This window comes from Callorhinchus milii, unplaced genomic scaffold (assembly GCF_018977255.1).
Source record: "Callorhinchus milii isolate IMCB2004 unplaced genomic scaffold, IMCB_Cmil_1.0 Scaffold9, whole genome shotgun sequence".
NCBI classification, from domain to species: domain Eukaryota; kingdom Metazoa; phylum Chordata; class Chondrichthyes; order Chimaeriformes; family Callorhinchidae; genus Callorhinchus; species Callorhinchus milii.
Window position 1 is genome coordinate 13,741,590 of NW_024704750.1, and position 15,515 is coordinate 13,757,104.

At 45.9% G+C, this 15,515-nt stretch overlaps 3 protein-coding genes across 6 annotated transcripts in view; 1 reads left to right on the forward strand and 2 right to left on the reverse strand.

Moving 5' to 3' along the window:
• prorp (protein only RNase P catalytic subunit) overlaps positions 1–2,869 on the reverse strand; it is a gene marked incomplete at its 5' end in the record, with an annotated part of 20,130 nt that extends 17,261 nt beyond the window's left edge. Inside the window, 2 exons of the mRNA XM_007893432.2 lie at positions 331–378; positions 2,004–2,869. Coding sequence (XP_007891623.2) covers positions 331–378; positions 2,004–2,869 — 914 coding nt within the window. The remainder of the gene's footprint in view (positions 1–330; positions 379–2,003) is intronic.
• ppp2r3c (protein phosphatase 2, regulatory subunit B'', gamma) lies at positions 2,007–9,392 on the forward strand. 3 transcript variants are annotated; one of them, XM_007893332.2, is made up of 14 exons: positions 2,007–2,068; positions 4,121–4,257; positions 4,972–5,099; positions 5,734–5,838; positions 5,964–6,076; positions 6,294–6,391; positions 6,497–6,567; positions 6,671–6,803; positions 7,284–7,339; positions 7,429–7,504; positions 7,588–7,724; positions 8,285–8,422; positions 8,747–8,806; positions 8,940–9,392. In XM_007893332.2, exons 2-14 carry the CDS (start codon positions 4,179–4,181, stop codon positions 9,126–9,128), a joined length of 1,383 nt encoding a protein of 460 aa, XP_007891523.1. In that variant the 5' UTR covers positions 2,007–2,068; positions 4,121–4,178; the 3' UTR covers positions 9,129–9,392. The 3 variants fall into 3 exon arrangements, with proteins under 3 accessions (XP_007891523.1, XP_007891524.1, XP_042193876.1); XM_007893333.2 differs by lacking the exon at positions 2,007–2,068 and adding an exon at positions 2,332–2,491; XM_042337942.1 differs by lacking the exon at positions 2,007–2,068 and having other exon boundaries at positions 4,251–4,305.
• Positions 9,350–13,445, reverse strand: fam177a1 (family with sequence similarity 177 member A1). Of its 2 annotated transcripts, none has more exons than XM_007893336.2 (5): positions 13,311–13,445; positions 11,886–12,056; positions 11,722–11,788; positions 10,786–10,883; positions 9,350–9,996 (listed from the first exon to the last, which is right to left on the reverse strand). In XM_007893336.2, the coding sequence occupies exons 1-5, from the start codon at positions 13,389–13,391 to the stop codon at positions 9,790–9,792; spliced, it is 624 nt and encodes a 207-aa protein (XP_007891527.1). In that variant the 5' UTR covers positions 13,392–13,445; the 3' UTR covers positions 9,350–9,789. The 2 variants fall into 2 exon arrangements, with proteins under 2 accessions (XP_007891527.1, XP_007891526.1); XM_007893335.2 differs by having other exon boundaries at positions 11,886–12,062; positions 13,311–13,444.
• Between the last annotated feature and the right edge of the window lie 2,070 nt (positions 13,446–15,515).

The window sequence follows — 15,515 nt, forward strand, 5'->3', positions numbered from 1 at the left end:
GTTGTTCTGAAGATGGAAACAATCCAATAAAAGAAGGTGGCAAATCCAGGAAGCCAATAATGAAGCAAATATTTTGGCAAACCAATCCCTCCATTATAACAAGAAAGCTAAGAGTGTTTGGATGTTTGTCTTTCAACAGAAAATACCTAAACTGTTGATCTAGGTTCTTAAAGGTTATGCTAAAAAGGATACAATTGCAGTTGAAATAGATCTGGGACAATGATAGTTATTTTTGTTGCAGCTTTTTTCAAAAAAACTGTAGTTATTCATAAATTCCGTGTAGAATTCATAAGTTCGGCAAAGATAGTAGGCGCTTTCAAATATACCTACCTATTCGAAATGGTGGTGTAACGCCCTTCCCATTTTTCATCTGGAATGCTGCAATGAAAACATAGCTCCATTAAGTCAAAAGCAAAAATGCAGTGAAATGTAAACTTAATTTTTAAGGGGAATCAAGTAATGAGTAAAGATGGGAGTTTCTCCTGGTGTCATTAACAACAATCCCCCAAGTAAAATTGATGATTTACTCCACGTCTGTTTGTGGAACATGGCTGCTGAATCTCACCTTAAAATATAAAGTCAAATCACTTTACAGTACATCCCGTGAAGCACATTGAGATGTCTTTACAATGTGACAAGGCACTATATCAAATGCAAGGATTATTATTATAGTATATTGCTTCAAATATTTCCTCTCAATACTGCCGTAGAAAAAAAAATCAAAGTAAATAATGCATATGAGATGCATAAGAGGAGCAAGTTACTCAAAGCATTGTCAAATCATGTACGGGTTGGCACCTTTGGGAGATGATAATAATAATCCTTGCATTTGATGTAGCGCCTATTTTGGCAGCCAATTGAGCACAACCGTTCCCCATAACACAGCCGTTGATTCGAGGGAGTATAACCTGGGCCAATCGAAAAGTGCAGAAATATTTGTCCAAAATTGCAGTGAAATTTGAAGAAATTGCAGGGAAATTTGACAAATGTTGCTGAAAATTGCTGGAAGTTGATTGGTGCTATTGATGGATATTTCAGCGCAGGCCCAAAGGGCTTGGAGATCCACCAAAAAAGTCACTCAGGTCCAGCGTCCTGACTGCAGGGCGACAGGAGCTCACGACCTCCTGCCTCTCAGGGCCCAGCACTGCACACAACAACAACAACCACAACAAGATTCCATTTATAGTGCGCCTTTCACGTCGGGAGGAGGTCCCAAGGCGCTGAAAGACACAGACACAGAGACCCAGAGAGACACAAACAGACAGATAGAAAGAGAGAGACACACACAGACACACACACATTCTCAGAAAGAAAGATACACACACTCATAGACACAAAGACGCACACACACACACACAGAGGAGAGACACACATACACATTCACAGAGACACTCATAAACACACACATATAGACCACTCACAAACACACACACACAGGAGAGTCAGACACACACACAGAGGAGAGTCAGACACACACAGAGGAGAGACAGACACACACACACAGGAGAGTCAGACACACAGAGGAGAGACAGACACACAGAGGAGAGACAGACACACACACAGAGGAGAGACAGACACACACACAGGAGAGTCAGACACACACACACAGGAGAGTCAGACACACACAGAGGAGAGACAGACACACACACAGGAGAGTCAGACACACAGAGGAGAGACAGACACACACAGGAGAGACAGACACACACAGAGGAGAGACAGACACACACAGAGGAGAGTCAGACACACACAGAGGAGAGACAGACACACAGAGGAGAGACAGACACACACAGAGGAGAGACAGACACACACACACACTTAGAGACGCACAAGACAGACAATCACAGCCGCGGGGCTTCCGCACTACAGGAACCGCTCCGCCCACACAGTGACATCAGGTAAACAAACAAACAAACAAACAAACCCCCTCTCCCACCTTTTTAAAAAATAATAACAACAACAACAACAATAAACCTCAGGACGCGGCAGCGAACGAAACGACTCGCCTTTCAAACCAGAGCCTGATGCTGTGCACCGCGCGCTCCCCGGGGTACTCGTGGCCGTCTCTCAGGTAGGAGAGGATGGCGTGGATCTTGGCCGTGTGCTCGGTGTGCTGCTGGAGGGGGGGTCTGCAGCAGTCGAAGAAGCTTTGCAGGGTCTCTTGGCTCGGCCTCAGGCGGGGGCGGGCGTTGTTGCCGCCGTTGCCGTTGCCGCCGTTGCCCTCCACCATCTCCCGGTACAGCGCCCAGGCCGTCTCCGCCTCCCCGTGCCTCAGGGCGGCCGCCATCACGTCGCCGTAATTCCTGGCCGACGGCGTGACCAGCCGCTTGAGGGCGTCGAGCAAGGCCGCGGCCTCCCTCCAGCGCTCGGTCGGGCTGAAGCCGCTGATGAGGAGGCTGTGAGCTCCCGTGTCCAGGGCCTTAAACCGGCTCCTCAGGATCTGGTACACGTCGCCCACCTCGGCTCCGTGGCCGCCCTTCACACACAGCGCCAGGTACTTGAGCAGCAGCTCGTAACTCAGGCCGCCGCCTCCGCCGCCATTGCTGTCGCCGTGGCTCCGGGCGGCCGCGAAAGCCAACAAGGACTTGGCCACGTCCAGGTCGCCGCCGGTCGACAGCAGCCGCTCCATCACGCCGACCTCGAAGCGGCTCTTGCGCTGCGGCCATCTGGCCCTCAGCTCTGCCCACTCCTCTGCTGTCAGAGGCCCTCTGGGCAGCTCGGCCCGGGCTCGGGCCCGGCCCCGGGCTCGGCCGTCCTCTCCGCTCAGCGCCTCTCTGCTCCGGCTTTTGCTCAGCTCCCCCCGCTCTCTGGCCGCGCCGGCGGCGAAGAGAGAAAAGGGTGCAGCCGCCCGGGCCTGCGGCTCCCTCTCCCTCTCCCCCCTCCCGGGCTCCCTCTCCCCCCTCCCGGGCTCCCTCTCCCTCCCGGGCTCCCTCTCCCTCTCCCCCCTCCCGGGCTCCCTCTCCCTCTCCCTCCCGGGCTCCCTCTCCCCCCTCCCGGGCTCCCTCTCCCTCTCCCTCCGGTCGCGCTGCTGTTTGGTGTCAGACACAGGCCTGGGCCAGGCGGACAGGCCGCTGACACCAAACGGCGGCCGCGCCACACGCCCCGAGAGCCGAAGCCACATGGCGCCGGCGGCCCCGTCCTCGGCGTTCAAGAGCCTGAGCGGTAAATAGCGGCCGCTGGAGTGTGTCTGTCTGTCTGTGTGTGTGTGAGAGAGAGAGAGGGCGAGGATCCCGCTCAGGCTTCACCCCCAACTCTCCTGTGTGTGTCTCTGTGTTTCTCTTACTTTGTGACCCTGTTTCTCTCAGTGGCTCTGTCACTGTATCTCTGGATGTGTGTCTCTGTCTCTCTCTGTAACTCTCTCTATGTCTCTCAGTGACTCTGTCACTGTATCTCTGGCTGTGTGCCTCTGTCTCTCTCTGTAACTCTCTCTATGTCTCTCAGTGACTCTGTCACTGTATCTCTGGCTGTGTCTCTGTCTCTCAGTGACTCTGTCACTGTATCTCTGGCTGTGTGTCTCTGTCTCTCTCTGTAACTCTCTCTATGTCTCTCAGTGGCTCTGTCACTGTATCTCTGGCTGTGTGCCTCTGTCTCTCTCTGTAACTCTCTCTATGTCTCTCAGTGGCTCTGTCACTGTATCTCTGGCTGTGTCTCTGTCTCTCTCTGTAACTCTCTCTATGTCTCTCAGTGACTCTGTCACTGTATCTCTGGCTGTGTGTCTCTGTCTCTCTCTGTAACTCTCTCTCTCTATGTCTCTCAGTGACTCTGGTTGTGTGTCTGTTTCTCTCTGAGCCTCTTTCTGTTTCTGTCTCTCTTGTCACTGACTTGGTCTCTGTGTGTCTCTGACTGTATGTCTCTCAGTGATTCTCTCAATCTCTGTGTCACTCTCTGAATGTATGTTTCTGTCTCTCTGTGTCACTCTCTCTGTCTGTCTCTCTCTCTCTGTAACTCTCTGTCTACGTCGCTCTGTAACTCTCTATGTCTCCCTGTGACCCTGGCTGTGTGTCTATTTCTCTGTGTCACTGACTCTGTCTCTGTGACCCTGACTGTATGTCTCTCGGTGATTCTCTCAGTCTTTGTGTCACTACGTGGCTGTGCCTGACTCTCTCTATGATTCCTTCTCCAGGTACCATCTGTGGATCAGAGGTGACTGACTGGGCTGCGGAGCTGCAGTTGGAGCTACCATGGACTGGAAACAGATGCTGAGGAACCGCCTAACGGCGACCCAGACCCAGGAGAGCCCCGATCCTGCTGCCCAGAGCCGTGAGTGTACCGAGGGCGGCCTCCTGCCTTGGGGAGAGGGGAGATCAAGTAACTTTCTTGTCTCAGGCTTGTGTTTGTTCTTCACCATCAAACAATTGATCCAGCCTTTGTACAGTTTCTTAACGTTATCATCTGCATTTAGAATCGTAGAATTTACAGCATAGAAGGAGGCTGTTCAGCCCATCCAGTCTGCACCAAATCTCAGAGCAAGGTGTCCATTCAAACCCACTGTCCTGCCTTATCCTCATTCCCCTTCAACTCTCTGACACTGCTCTGAGTGAAGAGCGCTCCAACACGCTATCCTGAGTGAAGGTTGCAAATTGTTGTAGTTGTTGTGATCTACCTCTCTCTGAAACCCTGACTCGACCACCTTACTTGTCAGGCCTGGATATTGTACATCCCAAAAACTCCCAATCCCAATATTATTATCCCAATAACTGAATTTTTCATCAGCGATCAAGATTGCTATTCCTAACAGATGATTATATGGTCTCCCATAGATCAATATGATGATCATAATTCCATTGTCAGTATATGTTTAAACAACAACTATTCAATGGATATCTTAAATATGGTTTTGTTTGTTTACTCTTGATTAATAGCCTTTTTGAACAGATAATAACCTATGTTTTCACGTAGAATAGAATTAACTCTTTGATTTTGATTCAGAGATCACTCCTAAACAATTCAATATTTTCTCTTAAAATAAAACAGCTAAAAATTCAGAACAAGAACTTGGGGAAAATGAGATGGAACTTTTCACTCAGTACTATGTTGAGTGGAGAGGTGGCAGGAAAAAGAGCAATATGTCCTACAAAAGCATTCCAAGATTTTATTATAAGGTTGGTATTTGATGTTGGTTCTTTATAGTTTATTTTATTTTCTTTGGTAAAACTTCTTTTTCCAATTCTCTTGCTTCCTTTCCTGAAGGTGGTGATTCTTGCTAGGGTATGGTTCCATGGGTGCCAGCAACCCTCCGATATGTCATTCGGAGTTGGTCACGTGTGAGCATAAACAAAGAAACTATTTAACCATTGTCAACTCTGCTTTCGGTTTAAATTCTTTAAACAGCTCACAGAGCTCAATGTACACAGTGGAGCTCAAACTCCATACTAATTAATTTTGGTGAGCCAGGCCACAGATGTGAAATCGAATCAATGCCATATTGTGTATTGTGTGTTTTGAATACCCAGGCAACTTGAAAGGCAAAGTTGGTGTGAGTTACTGGCATGTTTACATTTTTATAAATGGAATAATCCTGAAGCCACTGTCCTTCTACAGGTTCTTATTTTGAAATGAATCCAGATTTGACTGTTTGATTGGCATTATCCCATGGTTGGTTGTTTTTCCATAATTGAATATATATTATATTCACTGTGGAGTAAACATGGCTTAAGCATTATGTCACAATATGAGTAGATGTATTTCAAGAAGACGTGGACAATATTGTCACTTTTTATTCCGACCCTTTTTCAGCTTCCAGCAGAGGATGAAATTTTGTTGCAGAAATTAAGAGAAGAGTCCAGGGCGGTTTTTCTTCAAAGAAAGAGCAGAGAACTGCTGGATAATGAAGAACTACAGGTAAGAAAATATGGAACAACTTTGTTGGCAATTGAATTTATTAGAAAAATTGTTAGAAGTCCATTCTCCTGGGCTTAATTGTATAATAAGTGGTTCAATTTATTTCCTATAAAAATCTTTTGCAGAATTTGTGGTTTTTATTGGACAAACATCAGACTCCTCCTTTGATAGGGGAGGAGGCAATGATAAATTACGAAAGCTTCTTGAAAGTTAAGGAAAAAGCAGGACAAAAATGCAAGTAAGTATTCTGTAACAACAGCTGTTTATCTGAATTACTAGAGAATTTGAACTAAGGAAATACATTCTTTGTTCAAATGTTGTGGGTTCATTTCTGTTCTGAAATCTCTGATGAAAATTGCACTTTTTGATTCAGGGTTTTTCCTTTTTATAATTATTTGAATGGCATTTTCAAATATTCTTGTTCTAGCTAATTTGGTTTTTATATCATCCAACAGACAATTCTTTCCAGCCAAGGTCTTTGCCAAGCTCTTGCACAATGACCCATATGGAAGGATTTCTATAATGCAATTCTTCAACTATGTGATGCGCAAAGGTATCAAACTGGTCATTGATCCTGTGTTTCTTTAATCAAAGTAAAATACTGTTAAGAATCCTAATTTATTTACAACAAAACGATCTCATTCTCTTCACATTTTAGTCTGGCTTCATCAGACGAGGATAGGTCTCAGTCTGTATGATGTGGCGGGTCAAGGATATCTTCGAGAATCCGTGAGTTATCCTACATTTGTTTCCGATCGGATAGCTTAACGCTCACTTTAATACCATGTGTTATATTCTTTGGTATGTTAATACTGCTGAAACACATCTACAGGATTTAGAGAATTACATTTTGGAGCTGATTCCAACCTTACCACAACTTGATGGCCTGGAAAAGTCCTTCTATTCATTCTATGTGTGCACTGCAGTTAGGAAGTTTTTCTTCTTCCTTGACCCACTCAGAACAGGTGAGTTGATGTCTGCTCACAAACAATACAAAGACAGTAGCACTGCCTTTCTGTCAGAAATGAAATATTTCAGCCTTTATTTGCTCCCCCCTCTCCTCTGCTGAGATGTATCTGAATGCTGATTTGACGCCTAAAACAGTCAAATCCATTTCATAAAACAACAACAAATTACATTTGTATATCGCCTTTCACATTGGGAGGACGTCCCAAGACGTTGGACAGTCAGGGATTTGGACCAGGACGGGTCTAACTGCTGATACTATCCTGGTTGGGTAATTTTGCACTTTAGATCCATACTCTGGATTAAAATTAGTTATTCGCTTCACACAACATTTAAGCTTTAATCATGTCCATCTACACTGAATTTCAACCCAGGTTCCAGAAGGTTGAGAACAATGTGTTAACTCTTCAGCTTGTACAATACTTGACAAAGTGATTCAATATAAACCGCCTGCTTCTCACTTTTTAAAATTCTTCTAGGTAAAATAAAAATCCAGGATATTCTAGCTTGCAGCTTCTTGGATGACTTGTTGGAGGTAAATGATCAACTATGAACACAAATTGAATTCTAACTGTGACATATTTAGCAAATCTAACTTTTTGTCCCTGTGTTTTGTATTTGAAGCTGAGAGATGAAGAATTGTCTAAGGAAAGTCAAGAATCAAACTGGTTTTCAGCTCCATCTGCACTAAGGGTATACGGTATGTGTTTGCAGAAATAGAATGTGTAGCTTGCACTGCGGTTAAGACTATGTAATTCAATTATTTGTTTATTTACAATTTAGGTCAGTACTTGAACCTGGACAAAGATCACAATGGAATGCTCAGCAAGGAAGAGCTGTCACGTTACGGCACAGGAACTCTGACAAGTGTCTTTCTGGATAGGGTTTTCCAAGAGTGTCTAACCTACGATGGCGAAATGGTAATCACTAGTGAATAATTTCAATTCTGTATATAATATATAACTGAGGGCACTGCAACTGAGATTCAACTTGCTCTTACATGTCATTCACACATGCAAATTTTTCAAGTAACCAGATATTGATGAGTGTAGCAGGAACATTGGCTTGATTTTCTTTTTCCTCCCTAACCCAGGGTCACTGAGGTAAATTGTAGTACCATTACTGTCACTCCAGCTGAGTTCATCTAATGACACATACAAACGGTCAAACCTGCAACCTTCTGGGCTGTGGCTTTCTCAAAACTTTGAACCCAAACATTTTTGTACAGCTAACTTTTCATCAGTTGCCAACAGATACCTGATGACAGGTACACAAATTATTTAACCAATAGAGCAGACACTACCATTTCACTGTGATTACAGTATTTATAAGGATTTAGATAACTCACTGTATCAGAAGTTAGGCCATTCAAGCACAAACTGCATATGAAGGATGATATAAATGCCAGGCTGGAATGTATTGAAATGCTTTTAGATATAAAGGCAAATTGCTGCTTTTAAAATTCATTACTTTTTTTTAGGATTATAAGACCTACCTGGACTTTGTTCTTGCTTTAGAGAACCGTAAAGAACCTGCTGCCCTCCAGTATATCTTCAAACTACTGGATATGGAAAATAAGGGTTATCTTAATGTTTTCTCTCTCAATTTCTTCTTCAGGGTGAGTGCTTGTAGTTTTACCTAGTTGGCTTGGAATTTATTTCATAACCTTATACTGATGTACAAGGATTGAGTGAAGTATTGTATGAGTCATGGTTTGTTTTTCTGTAGGATCATTAAGGACATAGTCAACAACTATTGAAAAGTTAAATTTTTTTAAAAAAATGTACTTTGTAGCAAATGGCAAAACAAATGAATGTACATGCAAAAGGTACATGTTTGCACATTAGAAACCAATTTTCGCTTTTCTCTCACTCCCTTCCTATTTCCCCTCAACCATTAATTCTGTAATGTGAATGATCACACAGATTTATATTTACAACAGGCTATCCAGGAGCAAATGAAACTTCATGGACAGGAGGCAGTTTCTTTTCAAGACGTCAAGGTATTTGAGTTATTTGGGGGAATGGGGAACTTTGGTACTGAAGAAGTATGAATTCTTTAAAGGGGAAAAGAATTGGAAATTGAATTTTAAAAAATAATTAAGTTTGTACTGAATAAGTTGTTTGATTTTGCAGGATGAAATCTTCGACATGGTCAAGCCTAAAGACCCATATAAAATAACACTTCCAGATTTGATAAATAGTGGACAGGGCGACACTGTCAGCAGCATACTGATTGATCTAAATGGCTTTTGGACTTATGAAAACCGAGAAGTTCTTGTTGCCAACGACAATGATAGTGGTGCTGATCTGGATGATTCATGATTCTGTCAATGGAATTGGGGACAATTTTCCACCCTGAAGGTACAAAGCCGATGCAGCCTCATTTGTAAAGAGCACTTGTACCAAATTTGCCCTCTCCAACCCTGACCAGTCCCACGCTATATTAATGTAAAACACTGCGACGCTACCCCGCATGAGGGGCGTTATATAAATGCAAGTTGTTATGAATTTATATAAATTGTACATAATGTAAAATAAACTGATTAGTTTGCATACATTTTTATTAAAGTTTTCAGTTTACAAAAATGAGTGGATTCGATTAGATTTATAAAGAACAGTTAATCATACTACAAATAAATAACTATGTCTCAAACAATGCAAATACAGTCATTACACTTTACAGTACATCCTGTGAAGCACTTTTGAGACAACTTCCTGGCGGGAAAGGCGCTATGTCAAACGCAAGGATTGTTAATAATACAAGATTCTACTTCAAAAGTGATAAACAGAGGTGCATCATAAGTAACTTTAATGTAAAAAGTAAATTTAAGGGACAAAAGGGTTCATCTTCTGATGTTAATTTCAAGGCACAATTGCATTTGTTTATTTTAGAACCACCGGTAAATTAAGGCATATTTATTTCATTCAGAAGGGGGAGGAGAGGAGGTTGGTCCTTGCATTATCTTCCCTATTGTGGCCTCCTCTAAGCTGGGATAGAATCCCGTCTTGCTTTACTTTCCGTTATATTTGTTGGTTCATTTTCTATTTCAAAGCCAACATTGACAAACGAAGGGCTAGCAGCCGGCAGGCTGTCTTGTGAACTGATCACCTCTTGTTGCTTCTCCATTTGTTCCCGGTAATGTTTTTCAGCTGCTTCTGACATTTGGTTTTCTTCCTCTTCCTCCTCTTCCTGCCACAACATTTACACATTTTTAAGATATGAATGATTTGATTGACATTACTTACAGCTCAAAACACAATGATCTGAAACAAACTTTCAAAAACCACTTGTGACGTTGTATTCTACAATACAGGATTCTAACACTATTCTGAAGTTAATGCTATGTGTTGTTCTCCAAGTGCTTTTAGGCGAGTGATCCACCACTCCATCTTAGATCATTTAAGAAATCACAATGAACTTGGTCACATCATAATACAGTATAACTGGTATTTGTTATGTTATGAAAGATAAACAAGGGAGCTCTATTATACCCCCCTACCCCCATTGAGCACTGCCTCACTTACAGTATCTACTGTGGACCATGATGAATAGCTGCCTTCCTACAATAAACAATGGGCAACTACTAACTTGCCAGATCACCAATGACGTCACCTTTTGCATGCTATCTGCAGGGAGAGACAGTGATTTACCTTGCTGGGCACTTTGCATGCACAATATGTGCAAGAAGCAATGTCAGTGGCACCTCTTGCGTATAGTTTGCAGTAAATAGCAGCAGTGACCTGTAAGTTGGCTATGTTTATTAGCAATTTGCTTATAGTGTGGCCTCTGGGCTGTCAGAACCAGAGAACAGTGTTTATAACGAGGTTGCCCTGGAGTCGCAATAGAATTACATCTCTTTCACAACAAAATGAATAACATTCCTTTTTAGGGTTCTATTGTATAAAGATTGCAACAGAATGTTGTAAGTTCAGCTCAGTTTATACATGCCATTTCTTTTCACACGTGCAGTTCACCTACCTCCTTCTTTATCCTGTAGTATTCATCAATAGCGTACTGGTACTTTGGTGTATTTATACCAAACAAGGAAGCTACCCTTTCTCCCAGGAAGTCACATACTATATATAAAAACAAATATATAATCAATCTACAGTGAAGATTAGTTCAACAATTTACATAGATTGTACAGGACTATCCTAACTAGTCCATGCTAGTTAACAAATTTCCACCTCCTGACTCCCTCCATAACCCTTCTACTTCATGTGCTTCTACTTCACCTATAGCGTTTAAACATCTTAAAGCATCTTCATAGCAAAGTATTGTCAGATGTAATGATTGTTTCTTTAGACAAACACGACAGCCAGTCAACATCAAGCAAGGCCCCATACGTAGGGAAGCTCCTTTCCCTTTTCCAGTATCATTTTGGGATCGCAACAGTGCATCTGAGACAGGCAGACAGGAGCTGGATGTAAGATTTCATCAAAAAGACAAGATCTCAAACTATTTGTACTTGAATATTTCAAAAACAGATCAATGTGTTACAGGGAATGGACATTTCAATATAAACCACAAACCTCAGCTGCATGCCTGAGGAATAAGAGTAGATACACTTATCACTGCCCTTACTCCTCCTCACCCTTGTCTGGAAGGTATGTACTCATCATAGGAAACAACTTCACAATTGCTCTCTTGTACCTTGTCCAAGATACCACCAAATGTGAATGTATAATAATCCTTGCATTTGATACAGTGCTTTTCACGTCTTCTAGACTTCTTAAAGCACAAAGAATATATCTGCAGGCTATTGAAGTATGGTGTGGGGGTTAGCACTCAGCTGTTGAAATTATGTCTTTTCTACAAAGTAAGAAGCTCCAAAGTCCAACTTAAATGGCTGTGGGATATCAATGTGGCAAAAAAAAATCCGATCCAGTTCAACTCAATCGCTCATTCACATACCTGACAATGTTCCTGTAGCAGCTCTCAGCATGTAGAACCAGAGGTATGGCCCCCATGTAAGCTGACTCTGCGAAAAAAAGTAAATCATTATTAAAATCTATGATTTTTTTTCTCTATTTCTTACAATTTAAAAAACAAGACCGTTAGATGGACTTTGCCCTTACAGTGTCAATCGCAGGCAACAAGTCTCTATTTTCAATTTCCCCAGCCTCCTCATCTGTGCTGTATTCTTCCATAGTTTCTCCGCTGGCAAAGTGAATGATTTTCCGAGGAACCTTTTGCTTTTTTGTACCCACATCTCCAAGTTCCACACACTCGAATGATTTTCCAGTTGCCTGTAACTTCACACACAAATTCATAACAAGGATTATTATTATAACAATGTGAAACAACACTGCAGAAAGCCAGAGACGCGGACTCAAATGAGGTTTCAAATGGGGTAGGCAGATTTCCAAGAAGCATTACTTGAGAAGTTACCGGTACTAAATGATATGGGTAAAAGTTAAGGAAACGAGATTAGAAACATGAATTGCTGCTCCATAGTAGCAAAGCGGCAATAGGTTGAAAGATCTGAAATAACAGATAACGGCTGTTCTGCTCCCCCCCCACCTCTCCGACATCCTAATTGCACATCAGCCTGACCGCTCCCTCCGCTTGGCGGATACCGGACTGCTTCAGGTCCCCTGTACTTCCCGCTCCACCACCGGCGGTCGGGCATTCGGCATCTCTGCCCCCACACTCTGGAACTCTATCCTGCAACCCCTGCGCCTCACCCCTCTCTTGCCTCCTTCAAGTCCCACCTAAAGACCTTCCTCTTAAAACGTGCCTTCAGCCGCCCCAACCCCCTGCCCCGCCACCCTTCCTGACCCCCAACTCCCAGCGCGGGTCCGAAATGCCCCGACTGCCCAGTGCCCTGGGACGTCGTTCCGACGCGAAGGGGTGTTTACAAGTGTGGTTTGTCGTCGTCGCCGTTTACAGTACATCGGTATGAAGCATATGATATGCTTGAGACGCCCCGACGACGTGATAAGGCGCTACATCATCTTGCGAGGATTATTTATGATGGGGTATTATTTACTTAACCCGGTGACCCAGACCCCGAAGATGACCCAGAGCAGGAGCCTGGAGCAATGACCCAGGATCTGATCCCGGTCCCAACATTATTAGTAGCACTGGTTGGTGGTTTCTCTGGTGCTGATCTGCGGCCATTATTGTTGTTGTTGTTGTTGTTGTAATCCGACGTATTGGATCCGGCAATTCCAGCGCGGCTCCTGTCCCCTCTCACCGGGAGGAGGCCGATCACACGGCGGCCCCGGGAGAGGCCGATCACACGGCGGCCCCGGGGGAGGCCGATCACACGGCGGCCCCGGGGGAGGCCGATCACACGGCGGCCCCGGGCTCTCGCCCCCTGAGGGCCCCGTCACAGCCCTGACAGCAACCGATCGCCCGGCCAGGCCGCCCGCCCGCATAAGCCCCGGTCTTAATTTGAACGAGCAGCCCCCACACGGCGCTCCCCAGCCCAGCCCTGCCCCTGCCCTGCCCAGCCGCCCCCTCCCCACAAACCACCATCACCACCACCACCACCTCACCTTCTCCGAGTCCATGTTGCCGGCAGTCAGGACATTCCCGTGCGCCAAGTACAGGGCGAGTCCCGGTAACTTCTTCGCCATTTGCTGCGATCCCCCCCACCCCTCCCTCCCTCCCTCGCCCACCGCCGCCGCCCCTCCGCCGCCTTCTTGCCTCACTCGAAAACGCAGCGCAAATGACAGCTCGGCCCAAACCACTGGCCGACGCAAACACTTGCCCGGAGTTCACCAGAGCCCAAGCAAATCACATCGCTCTTCACAGCCTCGCGGTCAACAATGAAGACCGGCCCCTCGGGTACAGAAATGTGCACACGTCTGCTCCAGCTGCACTGTACACACGGCACTGCCAGCAAATGGGGAGGGGGAGGGGAAGGGCGGGGGGGGGGGGGGGGTGTCGATTTCCGGGTTCATCATTTACTGAAAGGTGCAAACTGCAAAGAGACCCAAGATAGAATCCCACAACACGGAAAGAGGCCATTCAGCCCATGCTAACCTGTGCCAGCTCTTTGCAAGAGCATTATTATTATTATTGTTGTTATTCGGTTGGACCCACTGGCCCCGCTCTTTGCAACTTTTTTTCCCCCTTTCCTTTCAGGTATCTATCCAGTTCCCTTTTGAAAGCTATGAGATGGACGGATCACTTGTCTTACCCGATCTCAGTCAGGGTAAAAACGTTGGGGCTTTACAAATGGGTCTTAAAAGCTCCTGAACCCGGAGACGTGAATCAGATTGTCCGTACCTCGTCACTGCCCCTGCCTGAAAGTGTATTGTGGAGAACAGATACAGCGAACGTATTTACTGGGAGCTGTGCCGTAAGGCACATCGTTGTCTCAGTGAAGATGTAGTTCTTTAATCCAAATTGATTTTCCCTTCAATGTACATTGACCTTCGACTCGTAGATTGTTCTTCAATTTGAGGTGAAGGTCGATGTACATTAACTTAAAGGTTGGTACTCTCGCTAGTAGCAGCTCACAGTCCAGACTGACAATCCAATCCTGTCAAGAGGAAACACTACATTATCAGAGGTGCCATCCTTCAGACGAGACGTTAAACCGAGGTCTCACCTGCCTGTTCAGGTAGATGTTAAAAAAACCCTGGCACCATTTGAACAGAAAAGGGAGTCTCTCCTGGTGTGTTGGTCCACAATGTGGGGGCCTAATAAAACTGGTCGCTCGCTCCACGGCTGTTTGTGGGACGTTGTAGCGCGTCAACTGGCTGCCGCATTTTTTAACGAACGGAATAGTCAAGTCAATCTACGTTCCAGTAATAATAACAATGATAATCCTTGCATTTTACATATCGCTGAGACATCTCAAGAGCACTCAAAAGTGGATTGACTGCATTTTGCGGGCGAAACCAGTATACCCTGTGAAACGCTTGGGAGGCGTCTCAACGACTTGATGAGGTCGCTCTTATCAACGGCGAGGATTACTGTGACTACTATTACCATTATTATTAATAATGCTGTACTGTGAAGGGAGCCCGAGTGCCTCTGCTCTGAGAAGGGGGAGGGGCGGGGGGGGGGTGAGGGGCGGGGCGAGGGGGGTGAGGGGTGAGGAGGGAGAGAAGTCACGTGAGCCGCGCCTGCAGTTTGTAAACAGCTCGCGAGCGGCTCTAACGGTGCCGAGGGTGGAGCGCGAGCGACAGGCGGCGTCGGAGGAGGCCAACGCCGGGGAAAACCCGCTGCTGGACAGCGGGGCGTCGCCGCCGGGGTATTTTTTTTTCCCCCCCCCCGACCCCCGAGTTGGGGGTGGTGGTGGTGAGGAGAGAGAGAGAGAGAGAGAGTAAGAAAGAGAAGAGGAAGACGGTCGTGGCGCTCGGTAGGAGGCGTCTGCGCGCGGGCTCTGGCTCGGTGAGAGGCCCTCCCTGGGGAGCAGTGCGCCCGGCCCACCCGCGAGGCCAGGCCGCTTCCGGTGCCAGGCCACCTCCCTCTCCCCACCCCCACCCCCCCCTCTCTCTCTCTCTCTCTCTCCCTCCCTCCCTCCCTTCCCCCCACTCCTCCTCCACCACCACCACCACCACCAACTCGGAGCCACAGGCAGAGCAGAGACAGAGCGCGGAGCCATGAAAAGGCGGCGCTGAGGCAGCTGTAGGCCTCCGAGAGAGAGAGAGAGAGCGATCCCCCTCCCCCTTTCCCCGGGGAGTAGCCGAGCCATCCTTTCATCCCTCCCTCCCAGGCCAAGCACAGCAGCCCCTTTTGCACTCCCA

Coding starts and splice junctions, on each gene's coding strand:
- ppp2r3c (XM_007893332.2), top strand. CDS start 4,179: ATGGACTGGAAACAGATGCTGAGGAACCGCCTAACGGCGACCCAGACC. Junction 6,804..7,283: donor CCTTGACCCACTCAGAACAG/GTGAGTTGATGT, acceptor AAATTCTTCTAG/GTAAAATAAAAATCCAGGAT. Junction 8,423..8,746: donor CTCTCAATTTCTTCTTCAGG/GTGAGTGCTTGT, acceptor TATTTACAACAG/GCTATCCAGGAGCAAATGAA.
- fam177a1 (XM_007893335.2), bottom strand. CDS start 13,391: ATGGCGAAGAAGTTACCGGGACTCGCCCTGTACTTGGCGCACGGGAAT. Junction 12,063..13,310: donor GCAACATGGACTCGGAGAAG/GTGAGGTGGTGG, acceptor TTGTGTGTGAAG/TTACAGGCAACTGGAAAATC. Junction 10,884..11,721: donor TGCTACAGGAACATTGTCAG/GTATGTGAATGA, acceptor TTTTATATATAG/TATGTGACTTCCTGGGAGAA.